Source organism: Monodelphis domestica, chromosome 7, assembly GCF_027887165.1.
Source record: "Monodelphis domestica isolate mMonDom1 chromosome 7, mMonDom1.pri, whole genome shotgun sequence".
NCBI lineage: Eukaryota > Metazoa > Chordata > Mammalia > Didelphimorphia > Didelphidae > Monodelphis > Monodelphis domestica.
In genome coordinates, this window is record NC_077233.1 from 268,606,976 (window position 1) to 268,625,305 (window position 18,330).

Here is an 18,330-nt window from a genome sequence, read left to right on the forward strand (position 1 = left end):
TTGCCTTTTCTTCTTTCACTATTTCCTTCTACACCAATGTTTGTTTTTAATCAATCCCCCTAATAACCACCCTTATTTTACTTCCCTTCCACCCCCCCTCCTTTCTTATTCCCTTCTTATTTTATTTACAGTCTTTTTAAACTACCCCCCCAATCTCTCCCTCTTTTGTATTGTTTCCATCCCCAGAAGTCCGTTTGTTACCTTTCTACTTACCGACAGGGTGCAAATCAGTTCTCTGCTCCAATGTATTTGATTGCCCTTCCCTCTTTGTGTCGATTTCAATGCATGAAAGAGTTGAGTATTTCCTATCTCTGGCCTCTTTATCCTTTCAGGGTATTGATGTTCACATGTCCTCCCTCTCTGTGCTTCTTTGTGACATATTAATTTACCCCATTTTGTTTCTTTTCCCATTTCTCTAAGTATTAACCTCTTTTAAAAAACTGTAGTGTTATATATATATATATATATATATATATATATATATATGTATTTATGCATACAGTTTGTCACTGTTCCCTCTAAGTATAATTCTTCTAGCTACCCAGGTTATAATAACAATTTTTAAGAGTTACAAATGTCCTCTTTTCTTATAGGTGATACATATCATTTTAACTTATAGGGTCTCTTTAAAATTTTTGTTTTGTTTTGTTTTGTTTTTCTTTTTTAACCCCCTTTCTTAATTACTTTTTCATGTTTCTCTAGAGTTCTGTGTCTGGGCATCAGATTTTCTGTTCAGGTCTGGTATTTTCTTTACAAATGATTGGAATTATTCTGTTTTGTTGAATGACCATACCTTCCCCTGTAAGAATATAGTTAGTTTTTCTGGATAGTTGATTTTTGCTTTTAAACCTAGTTTACTTGCTTTCTGGAATATCATTTTCCATATCTTTTGGTTCTTCAGTATAGATGCAGCCAGATTCTGTGTTATCCTCACTGTAGTTCCATGTTATCTGAATGACTTCTTAGAAGCTTTTAATATTTTTCCCTAGTCTGATAGTTCTTGAATTTGTCTATAACATCCCTGGGTGTTATCAGTTGGGGATTAAGTAAAGGAAGTGATCTGTGGATTCTTTCAATCTCCACTTTTGCTCTTGTTCTAGAATGTCAGGGCAGTTTTCTTGGATAATTTCCTGTAGTATGATGTCCTGACTTTTTCTTTTGTTATAGTCTTCTGGTAGACCAATGATTCTTAAGTTGTCTCTCCTAGAACGATTTTCTAAATCTTCTGTTTTGTGAATTTGGTGTTTCATATTTTCCTCAATTTTTTTCATTATTTTGATTTTTTTGTTTGTTTGTTTCTTCCTGCCTTGTCACTTGCTTCTAATATTTGTATTCTGATTTTTAAGTCTGGATTCCATCCCTGATTTTTTGGTCATCCTTCTCCTTCCGGTGTGATTTTCTTTGGAGGTCCTCTTTCATCTCCTTTGCCTCATTTTCAAGCTGATTCATTTTGGCTTTCAAGACACTGTTTCCTTTTTCCAGAAGACTTATCTTGCTTTTTAAGTTCTTTTCCCAGTTTTCTTCAACCTCTCTTAATTGTGTTTTGAATTGTATTTTGAGTTCTTACAATGTCTCTGTCCAATTCATTGCAGTTTCTGTGTTTTTGCTTGCTGTTCCTTGATCTTCCTTTGTTACATTTACTCTTTGTTCATTGCCTCAATATAAGCTTTTGATTGGAATTTGTTTTTTCTTTTTCTGTTGTTTGCTCATATTGCCCCTTCTTTTCCCCCTGTAGTTGTCTGCACTCTTGCTCCTTTCATTATGCGCTGGATTTCTGGTTTGGGGCTTTGCTATCAGCCTTCACCCTTGGAGCTTAGGCTGGAAATCTCTCAGTGCAGTCTGTAGGGGAGAGGTGTTGGAGCTTGAGCTTCCCTGCCTTCTGAAGGCTTGATGAGATTAAGCCCAGCTGAGTTGAACTTGCAAAGCTGGATTTGACCTGTGGCCAAAACCTGGGTGGGTGGGGGCAATACAAAGTGTCTTGGTTGCTGTGACTAGGCTGCCCACTCTGCATTTCTCCAACTTCTTCCCCACCACCTTTGTTTGAAGCTCTGAGCCTGGCATAGCTTTGCCTGCAAGGTACTCCTTCCAGACTAGCACCATTGCCTACCCAAAGGTTCTAGCCACCACTGGAGGCTCAGTGCCCTAGTTGGGGGAGTGCCTGGGACCTTCCTTCCTCCTTCCCCTTAAACCCAAGTGTTCTCGAATTCAGACTTTTGGGGAGTGTCCCTCCAAGTTAAGTCCAGCAGGAGGACTCCTTAGCCCTGCCCTATTGTTAGGCTTTGTTTTCAGTCCCCTAAGAGCATTTAGTTTGTACTTGGTAAGGATGGGTTTTCAGAGGTCTGAACTTTCACTGCCTCTACACAGCCATCTTGACTCCACCCCTCAAGATTTTATTTTCTTATCTTATCTTAATAAATGAAACAATCATCTATTATGGGCACTGAACTAAGAACTAGGGATATAAAAAGAGGCAGAAGACAACAATAGCACTCAGAGAGCTTATACTCGAATAGTGCAGACAACATGGAAACAAATATATATAATGTGAGCTATACTCAGGACAAATAGGCAATAATAGAGGAATTCAGAAGGATTGAGCAAGGTTTCCTGTAAAAGGTAGGATTTTAGTGGGCATTTAAAGGAAGCCAGGGAAGAGGATGATTAGAGTGAAGGAGTGTTCTAAGTATGTTGGTCAGCCAGAGAGAATGCCTAGAACTGAGAGATAGTGTCTTGTTCTAGGAATACTCAGCACATCAGTGAATAAAGAGTACATGTTCTTTTGGGAATAAGATGCAGAAACACTGGAAAGTTATGAAGTGGCTAGGTTAGCCAGGGTTTTGAATGCCAAACAGCATTTTGCTTTTACTTCTAGAAGTAACTCGAAGGCATTGATGTTCATGAAGTAACTTGATGTGATCTGTGTTTAAGGGAAAGCATTTTGGCAACTGAATGGAGGATAGGTTGAAACTTAAGACAGGCAGAACTTTATACAAAATAACTGAAATATTGTGGAATGATCAGCTGTGATAGACTTTGTTACTAATAGCAATAAAATGATCTAGAATAATTCTGAGGGACTTAAAGAAAAAGACTGCTATCTACCTCAAGAGAAAGAACTGTTGGAGTAGGAATGTGGTTGAAAACATGTGATTTATCATTTATTTATTTGGGTATATTATTTGGGATTTTGGTTTCATAATGATTAATCACTTACATAAAGGAATAATATAGAAATGTGTTTTACATGATAATATATGCTATACCAAAATTGAATTGCTTGTCAACCTTGGGAGACAGTAGGGAAGAAAGGAGGGAGACAACATGAATCATATAACTGTGGAAAACTTTTTGGAAATTTGTTATAAAAGCAAAATAAAAATAAAATATTAAAAATAAGACAGGCAAACCCTCTAATTTAACATTGGCAGGGGAGAGAAGGGAACATGTTCAAGAAGTATTGCAAAGGTGAAATTAATGGACATTGACAACAGTTTGAGTATGGAAAAATAAATTTTGCATTTTATAATTCAATTTATCTCTTGAAACATTCTTTAACATATTGCTGATCTTCCATGCTTTCTTGGAAGGTGCTGATTCGTCTTTGTCTTAAAATATTTATTGAGATGACTTTAGTCCTTTAAATGTCCTGAGGACTATCTTTGCTTTAGTTATTAATCTCTTCCCTGTTAGTTTATGACTTTCCACATAAGGTTTTTAAGTGAACTTTCTTCCTCATAAGATTTTTTTGTTATTTTAGCCTTACTTGTTTACTTTATGATTCCTTCCCTTTAAATGGCAGATTCCCAAAAACTGGATCTCAAAGCTGTTTCAGCCTTTACCCATGCTAAAAATTAATTTTTCACCAGCTTCAAACACTATTCATAAGTGACTTCTAGGGGAATAAAACTGGCCTTATCTGGATGACAATTTCCTTTTCTTCGGGCTTGATGGGTCCCCACACAGAAACTGACACCCTACACAATTTTACTCTATTTGTTATTTCTCTGGCTAAGCACTGTTATTGTATGTAGTTGACTGCCACCCCATGGAGAGAAAGCTTTTTATTTTCTGTAATGTTCTTCTCCTCTACCACAGGTAGATGGAGGGAAATGTGGGAAGAGAATTGGAGAAGGGAGATGGAATGTCCTTTTCAAGAAATACCAAAGTGCCTAATGTCATAGGATTAGAGAGTACATGGATGAAGTAAGGTAAAATAAAATTGAAAATATAAGAACAGTGGTCAGGTTATTAAGATCTTTAAAAAGCATATAATTTTTTTATCCTGAAATTAATAGTTATTGCAATTTATTGAGTAGGGAAACAGAATGGTCAAATATATGACTTGGGAAAATTACTTTTAAAGCTAAGTGGAGAATTGTCTATCTGGGAGAAGTGTTTGAGCAAGGGAGATTATGCAGAAGACTATTGAAATAATCCAGGATCCGAATATAAAGTGATGAGAATTACAGTGATGGTTATGTCAGAGAAGAGAATCTATCTCTCTAACTATCTATACATCCATCTGTCAGTCTATCCATAAATCTGTCTGTTCTTCATTCCATCTGTCCATCTGTCTATCTGTCTGTCTATCTATTTATCTAAATCTTTCTATGCCTATATCTATATCTATGTCTCACTATATGCATGTATGTATATAGTGTATTGCCAAGTCCTGCCTCAATTGGATATGTAGGGTAAATGAAAATAAGGAGATGAGGTGACACCTAGGTTTACAGTCTAGGTAACTAAGCAGATAGTGGTATGCATTTGATTCCTAAAGCCTAAGTTCTCACAATGAATATATGTTAAGATTCACCTGACACAGAGATTAGACATTGTTTCACACTGTCCCAGTCATTTATTTATTGTGGCAAAGTTAATTACGTTTTCTAAATCTCTTCCCTACCATTCCTCCTTACTTATTAGAACACTTAGAAAATATTTTAATTTCAGTGATCCAGGTTCAGTGATCCAAATTCAGCAATTGCCCATACTGCTTCCCTCTACAGGTAACAACAAAGTCTCCTACTAATGCAAATTCAATTCTTGTCTAAAACTTTATAATTTTGAGTTTTGAGTAGGCTGGGATCTTGGATTGGAGTCTATATCTTGTTTTGTATAAGAGATACTTGTCTGTCTCTGGAACTAGGGAAATTAGAGACATGCTCTCCTTTTGTTCTCATTGAATCTGTCCCTTTATCATGTCTTCCACCCTTGTGTGTCCACATTGCTCTTTAGGGATAGTTCCTTCCACTTTTTCCTTGTAGAAAGTTAAGAAAAGAGAAGGATATTGGGTGGGGAAGTTAAGGGAGAGATTTATGTTTAGGTTGGGCATGATGAGTTGAAGATGAATATAGAACCTCCAATTCAAAATTTCTAATAGGCAATTGGAGATGTGAGACTAGACAGCAGTAAAAGGTTAAGATTCTGGAAATAAATCTGAGAATAACTTGCATAGAAATGATAAATGAATCTGTGAGAATTGATGAAATCACTGAGCAAGCTGGTAGAGAAACAAAAAAAGAGAACTGAGGACAGAATTTGTGGAACACACTCCATTGGAGGTGACCTGCATGAAAATCTGACAAAAAAAGTCAGAGAAGTAAAAGGAGAACTGGGAAAGAATAGTCCTAAGAAAAACTAAGGAATTTGCAAGGAAAGGAGGATGACTGACACTGTGGAAAGAGAAGGAAAAGGATTGAAAAAACACACACATTATGTTTGTCAATATATCACTGGTCATTTTTGAAAGAGCAGTTTCAGTTGAATAATGAGATTGGAAGTCAGATCATAGAGAGTTAAGAAAAAAAGTGATAGGAAAGGAAGTTGAGGCATTATTGATAGACATATGTCCTAAGGAATTTAAATAGAAAAAGATAGTGAAATAAGGTTTTTTAATAGTCACATTGGACCTGGATAGGATAGTAAGCAGCAAGGAGGCAACTTGGAGATGTTGATGATTCATGAAAAAATGTAGACTAAAGAGGATAGTTTATTTGCAGAACATGGGATGGAATGGGAATTATGTGTGCATGCCTTAAAAAGAACAGCCACCTCTTCAGGTAAGAAAGAAGCAAAGGAGAAAACTGTGAGAAAAAACATCTGATTGTTGGGTAATGTAAAAGGAAGAAAAGGAAGCTCTTGGCAAATGAACTTTTTTTTAGAAAAGTATATGGTAGGGTTCTAGTTGATAGAGTGGGGAGATGGAGGTTTAGGGATGGATGAAAGTTTTGGAAAACCTTTTGTGATGATTTGAAATACTGAATCAATTAGGAAAGTGGAAAAGGATTGCCTCAATTCAGGGAGGGCCTAGTTAAATTAAGAATCATCAGTCTTTAGTGTACCCAATCAGTACAGTTTTGTGATTTTCTCCATCTCCATTTAGCAGTACTTGAATAGGACTAAAAGAAATAGATTTTCAGAGTAATGCAAGACTAAGTTTTAGAAAGAAAAACTGGTGAAACTAAAGTATAGGATAAAATAGATTTGAGCTGGTTCACCTGAGTCAAAAAACAAAAGGGAATATGGCAAGTGTGGGAGGATAGCCTGGGAAAGAGCTGAGGGATGAAGGACCTGAGAGACTGAAGAACAGGATTAGAGATTGTAAAGATAGGCAATGATAAAATTAAGAAGATTATGATCTGACTAAGAAAGTTAAGATTCAGAAATGTGAAAATCTAACTCTTGTTGGTGACAAAAAGATCTTTGAAGAACATGTCATAGAAAATGAGTAAATTAATGAACTGAGAAGTTAGGTTATCTTCGAATATTGCTATCTTTGGATAGCTATCTTTGGATAGGTTGCTCTTTTATTTATTAAAATCTATATTTCTTCTATCCTTGCCATTCTTTTTTAATATACCTCCTAAATTATTAAGAATGTCCAGTTTTATCCCAAACCATCAAATCTCTTCATTTTTTCTTTGAAATATTTCCTTATTCTTTTTTTGATTTATGGCTATTCTGAAGATTCTAATTATTATTTCTTTCTTATTTTTCATTCAAGTTATAGTTGTGGTATGATCATTTCCTTCCTTGGGCAGTTTCTCCTCTGTAGTGTTTCTTCATTTTATTAGAAACTGTTTTTCACTAATCACTTCTGTAGTCCATCTATTGATTTATTTTGAGGTTTTTACATATGAAATTTTTTCTTAGATATTTTTCCTTTTATAGTTCTTTCATTTTATTTGTTGCATATCTGATAATTTTAAGTCAATAATGAAAAGCTGTATTTAGTTTCATCCTCACTTTTTGCCATTTTGCTAGAAGTTCTTAAAAATCCTTTTGCAACCTAATAAGTATATGTTGATAAGATCATATTTTTAAGTGTATTTGAACATAGTTCATGGTGGTTAAATTGAATTTGTTCCATAATTTTTATCTAAGGAATTTATGTGGACTGAGTCTCTTTAAGAATGAGTCTCTTTATAGTGTATAGAAAATTTTTCTGATAATCTAACCTATTCAGACAAAAACAACTCTTGTTCACTTGGTTCATTTAGCATCAAAGGCCAAACAGTTTTAAGGGGAATGATTACTTTTCCCAAATTGCCAAGATCTTGCTATCATCAACAAGAATCATACTTCTAAATTTATGAACTCTGATTATAAAAATCTTATTATTTATCTGTTCATAATATTTTGTTTCTATCTTTCCCTCCCTTTAAAATTCTTATTTAACTTAATGATAAAATTATGCCAAAAATATTTCTAAATAAGACTATTTTTTCCTCAAATGTGTATATTGAACATAGGTTAATTTTCTTTGATGACCTAGGGGCATCATTATGGACATAAATAATTTTTACATTGTATTTTATTATAGTTATGTTCTCATGACTTATTTTTATCACATAGGGCTATTCATGACATTGAATTATTCCAAATTGTTATGATTTTTGAGCGCTTGTTTATTTAAAAATGTGTATATTTTATATATTTATGTATATACACATATATTTCAGTTTCTTGTTTGTTGTTAATAGTCATTTTGTAGTGTTATCCGTGTTTCTGGATCTAGCAATACTTCTCCTTAATATGCTACTTGTATCTGTTGTGATCTTAGAAAAAAAAGGTTTAACTAGGCTTGTTAGACTACTATTTAAAAATACATTGGATCTGAGCAAGATCTGTATCAGTTCACCTATGTAAAGCATACACTTTTCAGGAGATAGACTTTATGCACTCAAATGCATTTTCTCTACAGTGACTCCCCTTTTTTATTTATTTATTCTTAACTATATTCAAAGTGGCTGAGATATCAAGATAGGTGCAATACTTCTTTTCTTTAAATATTACTTCTCTATTTTAGCATATATTATAAAGTAAGAGATATTCTCCCACCTGTATATATGAGGAAACAAACTGAGAATCTAGACCATGTTTATACAAAATGCTCAAAATAATAAAATTGTGACTTTCAGTTAATTTGTCTTGTTAGTCATAGTGTGTCTATTTGACTAATCCTTGGAGTTGGGGACTCTGACTAGAAAAAATACTTTGTTTAAAGACCATTAAAAAGCCTTTAGTAGCTCAGAAAGGGCCATATGTAATATTTCAATATCTGATTTCATCCATAGTATATAGATTCGATCTTAATAAAACAGGGATATGATCATTTATAATCTCTTTTTCCAACTAACATTTCATACTTAATAAGAGATGAATTATATTCTCTATTTCTCTCTTGTTTTTGTTTTTGTTTTTTTTGGGGGGATAAACTTTCTCTAGGGCTTCAGTGCCATTATGTAGAAAATGAGAGTATTAGATTGGATGATCTGTAATATTCCCTTCAGGTCTGAGATTGTATAAAAGTAAAAATCACAGAAATATTAGGAAAGAATAAAATAATTTTATGTGCCCTTGCCTGAGGCTTGGAAATACTCATATTATAGGGGTATATGATAGAAATGGATTTGGCTATGTATACACAGGTGGAAGTAAAAGATTGTGTCCAGTTTATTATTCTGACCTTCAGAAAAGTATTCTTACAGCTGTCTACTCAACCTTTTCCTTCTCTTTCCTTGAGAAAGTTTTCTATTATTACATTTTAACCATGCATGACTGTAAATCTATCATACTGACCACCAGCCAATATGAACTATTCGGGTGTATCATTTTTCTTCCAGTGTGCTGCAAAGCAAGGAACTAGATGACAAAAAAATGACATTATAATTGATCAGCTTCAAATCCTAATTCAGTACTTCACAAGGTTCCCTTTACACTTCATTCCTTTGATAGAAGAAACATCGAAGATGAATGCAGACTAGGCAATAGACAAAAATAATAAAAGGGTAATTTAAGTAATTTTCCACAAAGTGTTAAACTAAAATTCCAAGTTCAGATAGGATGAGGATAAGAACCTGTAGGATTTAACTTTGCTATGGAAACACTCAGCCTCCTTGGGTGAGTATAGAGGACCAAATCATCTAAAAATCTTTCTTTTTCTTTATTGATTTCAGTACTGCTTTGCTCACTTTAGTTCACATTTTGCCTGTAGGATCTTTCTACATCTATCTACGTATTTAGAGTGTACTCAGAGGCATTTTAAACCAAATTTATTCCCAATGTTTTAGAACACTAAGATCAGTCACTGAGTGGATTTTCCTGGACCCCTCGTTAGGAGTGCCCAAGCAGTAGAAATAGGCTACATATGGGAAAAGAAAAGAGGTCCCTAGGGAATTTAAAAAATTCATACACTGGTGACAATAGCAAGCCATTTAAAAGTCCTTATGCCCAAGGGGTGAAGCATAACATAGTAGAAAGGCTGCTGGGTTTGGGGATAGAGTACCTAGTGCCTGTGTGCAGCCTTAGGAAAATTATTTCACCTCTCTGAGGCAAATAGTCCTATATCTAGAAGCAGTGAGGTGGGATAGTAGATAGATTTCAGGTTAGGAAAACATGGATTCATATTTATCCTTATACATTTCCTAATTGGACAAGACACTAAACATTTCTTGACTTTAGTTTCCTCATCTGAAAAATGGAGTGGGGGGATCACAACACCTACTTCCTGAGGTTGTTCAGATGATCAGATAAGATTTTTAAGTGTTTGAGGCTGAATATGAACTCATTTTCCTGACACAATTACTTTAACATCCTACTCAAGATGGCCCTTAACTCTCTATTTTGGAAAAAATTATGTTTTTTGTAAGTGTACCATTTCATCACATCCATTTTTCAGGAGATAAATTCAATACCAGTAATATAAAGTCAAAAAGCAAAACAGTGTCAAAAGACCTGATGAACTCCTACATATTATGATAATAGAATTTTGGAAATATATATAAAAACTTCTGTCCCCAAACCCTTCTTTGGGATATATTTCATTTAATAAATGGAGTTGATAGGCAAAACAGATAAATGACATAAATGATGCTATCTGACATTCAGATCACTATGGTTATCACACATAATGACCAAAAGATGTACAAAATTAAGATTATCTTCTTTTTCTTTAGTGTTATTTCACTAGTAGAATTGCTGATCTATAGATGTCTAGTCATGGAACATAATCTTACTATCTCTATCTCCATTTCTGCCTCTTTCCTCTCTCTCTCTCTCTCTCTCTCTCTCTCTCTCTCTCTCTCTCTCTCTCTCTCTCTCTCTCTCTCTCTCTCTCTCTCTCTCTCTGGCTGCCTCTGTCTTTGTTTTTATGGACTGACTCTCTTTCATGCTCTTGCTTTCTCTCAGGTGGGCTCTCCCTTGCACAGGTCAGAAAAGCAATGGCCACTGATGGGCCATATCCCATCACTCAGTATGGGAGTTTTGATCTGTGCCACTTGTGAATTCTACCAGTTATCCCCTCTTTAGGTAGCCTAGAGGGTCCCTCTTATCATACTGATGTAATGCAGCTGTGCAACTGGTTTTATCACTATTGTGGCTTAGAATCCCTCAGCTCAAGCAATCCACTAGCCTTGGCTTCCCTGGGAACAATAATTATAGTTATGCACACCACTGCTGGGCCAGAACAGCCTGTGCAAATTATAACTTCACTGCTTAGATGTATAAACCAACTAACAAATAGCATAAATCTTCTTTAACTACCCATAACTATATAAAAATTTTTAAAAAATTTTTAAATGCAGACTATGGAGAAAAATAAACATATAGAGATAAAATGCTGGGAAAAAATAAACTGTGAATGACTGGCAAGATTTGCAGGTAAAATGAAGAAATACAAATGGAAAGAAAAGCAATTTAATAACATTTTACAGTTTCCATTTTTGTTCTAAAAAATTAATGATCTGCTCTCCACTTCTAGCTTAGTGAATTTTCCCCTACAAACCATCTTATTGAATACACACTACACTAATTTCTCTGAAAGGGACAAGTGTTAATTGTGTACTGATTCCTTTACATTTTAACTTGGCTACTAGACAGCTCAAAGCATTTGTTTCCTATCAAGATGATTTTTTACTTTGTTTTTTTTTAACCTTTTTCAGCAGAGTGATACTCCCTTTATTTCTGCATTTCTCCAGATACTGCGTGGACCATCGTACAGCACAATAGTACAGACTTCACCAGAGTAAAAAGTTCCAATCGAGAAAACCCTCATACTGTGTTTTTCAAGTATACTGCCAATACCGAACAGCTCCAGGCTACAATTAACCATGCAGAACACTGTGAACAGGAGCTTGCTTACCATTGCAAAAAGTCCAGGCTTTTAAATAAGCGAGGTGAGTAAAGCTGAAGAATCTTATTATGTTGCATAATGTGCTATATTCAACTAGCTGTTATGGATTTTAATTCTTCTAAGGTTATGGCATGGTGCCATTTAATTCGCAAGATTCTTGTTTACTTAGCAAACAGGTCTCATTGTGGAAGTTATAGAGGCCTTTGCTCAGGAAGGAAGACCAAGGTCAATTCTTTATGAGGTTCTTTGTAACCTTAATTGTTCTCTCAATACTACCCTATCCAATAACTGAACATAAAAGCTTCGTTCCTTACAGTCTAGGTAAACTTTCTTGGTAGCAAATTAGACTTTCTTTGGTTCTGTTGTTACGTGTTTATTGTTTTTACAGTTAGTCTCTGGAACTAATATTTAAGTACTGAGCTTGGTCTTTGACATCATTCCCTTCCTTCCACTTCTGACTACTTTCTTTAAATCAGTCATCCAGTACTCAGTACTCTCATGCCTAACTCATTTCTTGTTCGTAAAGTAGGAAATTTCAAAGTTATATTAACTATCAAGAGGAGGAAACATTTAAAATCAAAAGCATTCGTTTCTTGAACTTCCTCAACTTACCATAAGAGAGTCCCATGGACACCAAGAAAAGTAAATCTAAAATATTTGTTTCACATTTTCTGAAGTACATAATCTCCTTTAATATTTAATATCCAATTTTCCCAATGGTACATTTGGGAAATTACTTTCTTCTTTCAAACCACTGGCATATTCAAATAAACATCCCCTTCCTTGTCTTGAAGTGTCTCTTAAAAGGACTAAGTAACTTAGAAGGAATAAATTGGGTTTTCTTTGACTACCTAGGGAAACTAGAGTCCTACTATTTTGTTAGTGATCCAGGTTAGGAGAATATTATTTTATATCTCATATTTTTATTGAAAATATGAAACAGGGAGTGAAGTTGCATTCATGAAATTATTTTTAAGAGCTGGGAAATTTTCATTTGAACAAATTTCTCCCTTCACTCAATTCCAACCAGTTCAAATTTCTGAAGACAATTAATGTATTGGCTTCATTATCATTTGTTTTATGGAGAGAAACGAGAAGGAAAAAATTCAAGACTTATATTCCCTGCTGTTTGAGTGCTATATACTTATCAATTTGCTAACAATTACATGTTTTAAAATCATTCTAAGAAGCAATTAAAAAAAAAAAGCCACACGACTGTAACTAGCACTCAGTGATTGTGGCTCTGGTTCAAGGCATTGCTGTTCACAATCTTTACACCTAAATAAAGCCTTAAATTAGCTGCAAATATGCTGCAAAATGGAGAGTCTGGTATTCATGGCATGCCTCTACCCAGATCTATCTTACGCTACTCTTCCTAGAAGATTGATCTGAACTCTAGGAGAGAAACTAACCTTTCTAGTATAACTATATTCATGGTTGAACTATACATTGTGCTATGCTTCCTGCTACCACTACTTTTTTCCCTCCTTAACCCCAAACAAATTAAATTGGCTCCAAGAAAATGCATTACTATTCAAGCTCCAAAAAGCTATTTGGCACTTACAAGTAATTGTCATCACTCATTATTATTTCAATACCTGCATCTTGGCAGATGGCATGTCTCAAGAGGCCTATTCACCCTCCAGAAAACTATGATGCCACAAGATTCAAGATAATCTTTGTTAAATTTCTAAAGAAATTTATAATAATATATATTCATGTTTATAATACACATAGGCAGGATAAGAGCTGCCTATATGGAGCATGAATTCCAGGGTTCTTGGAAATTTTCCCAAACGTAAAACACTTCTGCCACTTAGTTATTTCATCCTTTCACTGATGGGTAAAATTATGAATGGAAAAATCCTTTTCTAGGAGTATATTCTAATAGTGATATGTACAATGGGTTTTCAAAGATGACACTGGAAATACCGTGGGAAAAAGGAGACAAGACACAAAAAGAGGTCAATTGGGGGCACCAAAGATATATTTCATTTATTTTATCACTTTAAATTTAAATTTTAACAAAGTATTTCTTTAGGAAACAAAAAATGTGGTATCATATTTCAACTTAACTATTTAAGTTTAGAATAACCTCTGACAAGGACTTGCTTTGCTCCTCTCTCCACTTCTAATAAAATAAATCAGTTATCACTTATTAAATCCCTACCATGTTCCAGACACTTACTTGACTTCCCAACAAAGGATGATATAATGATGCTGACTCTACCTCTTGGCAAGAAAATTGATCACTCATTTTGAAAAGCACAACAATAACAATAACAAAAGCCTCAGAAATATTTTCTGATAAGAAAATAGAACTGGTTTATAACTAATATAAATGCCCAATAAGTGTACATATATACCGCTTAGGACTGATTTTTTTTTTATCAGCACTGATTTCATGACTCCTCTCACCTCTTTGTGGATTCTGGAGATTCCATTCCTTTTCATTCTATTTTTTCATCCTTTATGGACTCCTTCATTGCTTGAGATATAAAACTTGGATAGCCATAGTTCTCTAACCTTTATTTTTTTTCAGTTTATATTTTCCATTAAGAAAAAGTAGGTTCTATGGTGATGTGACTGGCATTGGGAAAAAAATGGAAAGTTGATATGGAAATGAAACTTCATTTAACTATTCTCAGTTCCTGATATCACCTCCTGTAAATAATAGACTCGAATACAGGACTACAATCCCCACAAGCCTTTGCTCCACTTCCCCAAAAATGCTTTGTAATCTCAAGGAAATTCTGAGGTGGGCCGAGATCTAGGAAGGATTTAAGCTGGTGGCAAAGGTCTTGTCCGGGCTCTTGGACTTCCGTTTTGGGGCAGGCGTGGCTTTTTTTCATAATGTAGGTGAGGTTGTGTCTAGGACTCTCTATGGCCTGGACACGTGTCTCTTATCCTGTATTTTCTTTAATCCTTAATCTTTAATAAACCTCTAAAAAATATAATACTCCTTGCAGAGAGAAACTAATTTCTACCTGCCTCAGTCTCCCCAATATTCCTAAATTTTAATCTTTACACTCCTCCTCCCTAAATCATACTCTCTTTTTTTTCCATTTGAATTAATTTATTTAGTCAAATTAGAACATTATTCCTTCGTTACAATAATCACATTATTTCCCTCCATCACCTCAACCCACCTTTCCCTCAGCCCACACACAATTTCATTGGGTATTAGGTGTGCCATTGATCAGAACCTATTTTCATGTTGTTGATGTTTGCACTAGGATGTTCATTTAGTCTAGATCCCCAACAATATCCCTTCAATCCATGTATTGAAGCAGTTGTTTTTCTTTGGTGTTTTTACTCCCACTGTGTTTCCTCTGAATGTGGATAGTGGTTTTTCTCATAGATTCCTCCTAGTTGTTCAGGATCTCTGCATTGCCACTTATGGAGAAGTCCATTATGTTCGATTGTGCCACAGTGTATCAGTCTCTGTGTACAATGTTCTCCTGGTTCTGCTCCTCTCATTCAGTTTCACTTCCTGAAGGTTCTTCCAGTCCCCATGGAATTTCTCCTCTTTATTATTCCTTTGAGCACAATAGTATTCCATCACCAACATATACCACAATTTGTTCAGCCATTCCCCAATTGAAGGGCATCCCCTCATTTTCCATTTTTTTGCCACCACAAAGAGCCCAACTATGAATATTCTTGTACATGACTTTTCCCTTATTATCTCTTTGGGGTACAAACCCAGCAGTGCTATGGCTGGATCAAAGGGCAGACAGTCTTTTAGTGCCCTTTGGGCATAGTTCCAAATTGTCCTCCATAATGGTTGGATTAGTTCACAACTCCACCAGCAATAAATTAATATCTCAACTTCGCCACATCCCCTACAGCATTCATTACATTCCATTGCTGTCATGTTAGTCAATCTGCTAGGTGTGAGGTTATACCTCGTAGTTGTTTTGATTTGCATTTCTCTGATTATAAGAGATTTAGAACATTTTTTCCTGTGCTTTTTAATAGTTTTGATTTCTTTAACTGAAAATTACCTATTGATGTCCCTTGCCCATTTATCATTTGGAGAATGGATTGACTTTTTGTACAATTGGTTTAGCTCTTTATAAATTTGAGTAATTAGACATTTGTCAGTGGTTTTTATAATGATTGTTTCCCAATTTGTTGCTTCCCTTCTAATTTTGGATACATTAGTTTTGGTTGTACAAAACCTTTTTAATTTGATGTAATCAAAATTATTGATTTTACATTTTGTGATTTTTTTCTAACTCTTTCTTGGTTTTAATTTCTTTCCTTTCCCAAAGATCTGACAAGTAGACTATTCTGTGTTTGCCTAATTTGCTTATAGTTTCCTTCTTTATGTTCAGGTCATTCAACCATTCTGAGTTTATCTTGGTGTAGGGTGTCAGATTTTGATCCAAACCTAATCTCTTCCATACTGTCTTCCAATTTTCCCAGCAGTTTTATCGAATAGTGGGTTTGGGTCCCCAAAACTGGGATCTTTAGGCTTATCATACACTCTCTTGCTGAGGTCATTCACACCAAGTCTATTCCACTGATCCTCCTTTCTGTCTCTTAGCCAGTACCAAATTGTTTTGTAGACCACTGCTTTATAGTATAGTTTGACATCTGGGACTGCAAGTCCTCCTTCCTTTGTATTTTTTTTCATGATTTCCCTGGATATCCTTGATCTTTGTTCTTCCAAATGCAGTTTGTTATGGTTTTTTTCTAATTCAGTAAAAAAGATTTTCAGTAGTTCAATGGATATGGCACTAAAAAAGTAAATGACTTTGGGTAGGGTTGTCATTTTTATTATGTTAGTTCATCCCATCCATGAGCAATCAATGTTTTTCCAATTGTTTAGATCTAGTTTTAATTGTGTGGAGAGTGTTTTGTAGTTTGTTCACATAGTTCCTGTGTTTGTCTCAGTAGATAGATTCCTAAGTATTTTATATTGTCTAGGGTGATTTTAAATGGAATTTCTCTTTCTAATTCTTGCTGCTAAAATGGGTTGGAGATATATAGAAATGCTGATCACTTATGCAGGTTTATTTTGTATCCTGTAACTTTGCTAAAGTTGTTGATTATTTTGACCAGCTTTTTGGTTGAATCTCTAGGATCCTATAAGTAGACCATCATGTCATCTGCAAAGAGTGATAGCTTGGTCTCCTCACTGCCAATTTTAATACCTTCAATTTATTTTTTTTCTCTAATTGCTACTGCTAGTGTTTCTAGTACAATGTTAAATAATAGAGGTGATAATGGGTATTCTTTTGTCACTGCTGATCTTATTGGGAAGGCTTCTAGTTTATCCCCATTGCAGATGATGTTTGCTGATGGTTTTAGATATATACTGTTTATTATTTTTAGGATAGACCCTTCTATTCCTATACTTTCTAGTGTTTTCAATAGGAATGGGTGTATTTTATCAAAGGCTTGTGCTGCATCTCTTGAGATAATCATGTGATTTTTTGTCAATTTGCTTGTTAATACAGTCAATTATGTGGATGGTTTTCCTAATATTGAATCATCCTTGCATTCCTGTTATGACTCCTACCTGGTCATAATTAATAAGCCTTTTGCTGACTTCCTGGAGTCTTTTGATAGTATCCTATTTAAGATTTTTGCATCTATATTCATTAAGGAATATATTTTTCTTTCTCTGTTTTTGACCTGCCTGGCTTTGGGATCAGTACCATATTTGTGTCATAAAAGGAATTTGGTAAAACTCCTTCTTAGTTTATTCTGTCAAATAGTTTGTATAATATTGGGATTAGTTGTTCTTTGAATGTTTGATACAATTCATTTGTGAATCTATCTGGACCCGGGAATTTTTTCTTAGGGAGTTTTTTGATGGCTTGTAAAAATTCTTTTTCCGATATGGGGTTGTTTAGGTAATCTATTTCTTCCTCTCTTAGTCTAGACAATTTATATTTTTGTAAGTACTCATCCATATTACCTAGATTGCCATATTTGTTGCCATATAATTGGGCATAAAAGTTTTTAATGATTGCCTTAATTTCCTCTTCTTTATGGGTGAGGTCTCCCTTTTCATCTTGGATACTGTCAATTTGGTTTTCTTCTTTCCTTTGCTTAATTAGACTGACCAGTACTTTGTCTATTTTATTTGTTTTTTTTCAAAGTACCTGATTCTAGTCTTATTTATTAAATCAATAGTTCTTTGACTTTCAATTTTATTAATTTCTCCTTTCATTTTTAGGATCTCTAAATCAGTCTTCATCTGAGGATTTTTCATTTATTCACTTTCTAGTTTTTTTAATTTGCCTGCTCAATTCATTGACCTCTGTTTTCCCTAATTTGTTAATATATGAACTCAAGGATATAAATTTCCCCGAGTACTGCTTTGACTGCATCTCATAGATTTTGAAAGGATGTCTTATCATTGTCATTTTCTTCAATGAAGTTATTAATTGTTTCTATAATTTGTTCTTTGACTAACTGGTTTTGGAGAATCATGTTGTTTAATTTCCAATTAATTTTTTCTTTACCTTTCCATGCACTCTTACTAATTATTATTTTCATTGCATTGTGATCTGAGAAGTTTGCATTTATTATTTCTGCTCTTTCTCACTTGCTTACAATGTTTTTATGCCCTAATACATGGTCAATTTTTATGAATGTTCCACGTGCTACTGAAAAGAAGGTGTATTCCTTTTTTTTCCCCTATTTATTTTTCTCCATATATCTACTAACCCTAATTT

The 18,330-nt window shown here is 34.5% G+C and overlaps 1 protein-coding gene across 2 annotated transcripts in view; it reads left to right on the plus strand.

Annotated features, from left to right (window-relative positions):
* Nucleotides 1–18,330, plus strand: part of CNTNAP4 (contactin associated protein family member 4) — a 677,206-nt gene that overhangs the window by 564,788 nt on the left and 94,088 nt on the right. For both annotated transcript variants that reach the window (XM_007497949.3, XM_007497950.3), the window contains exon 13: nucleotides 11,481–11,678. In XM_007497949.3, the coding sequence (XP_007498011.1) occupies nucleotides 11,481–11,678 (198 nt within the window). The remainder of the gene's footprint in view (nucleotides 1–11,480; nucleotides 11,679–18,330) is intronic.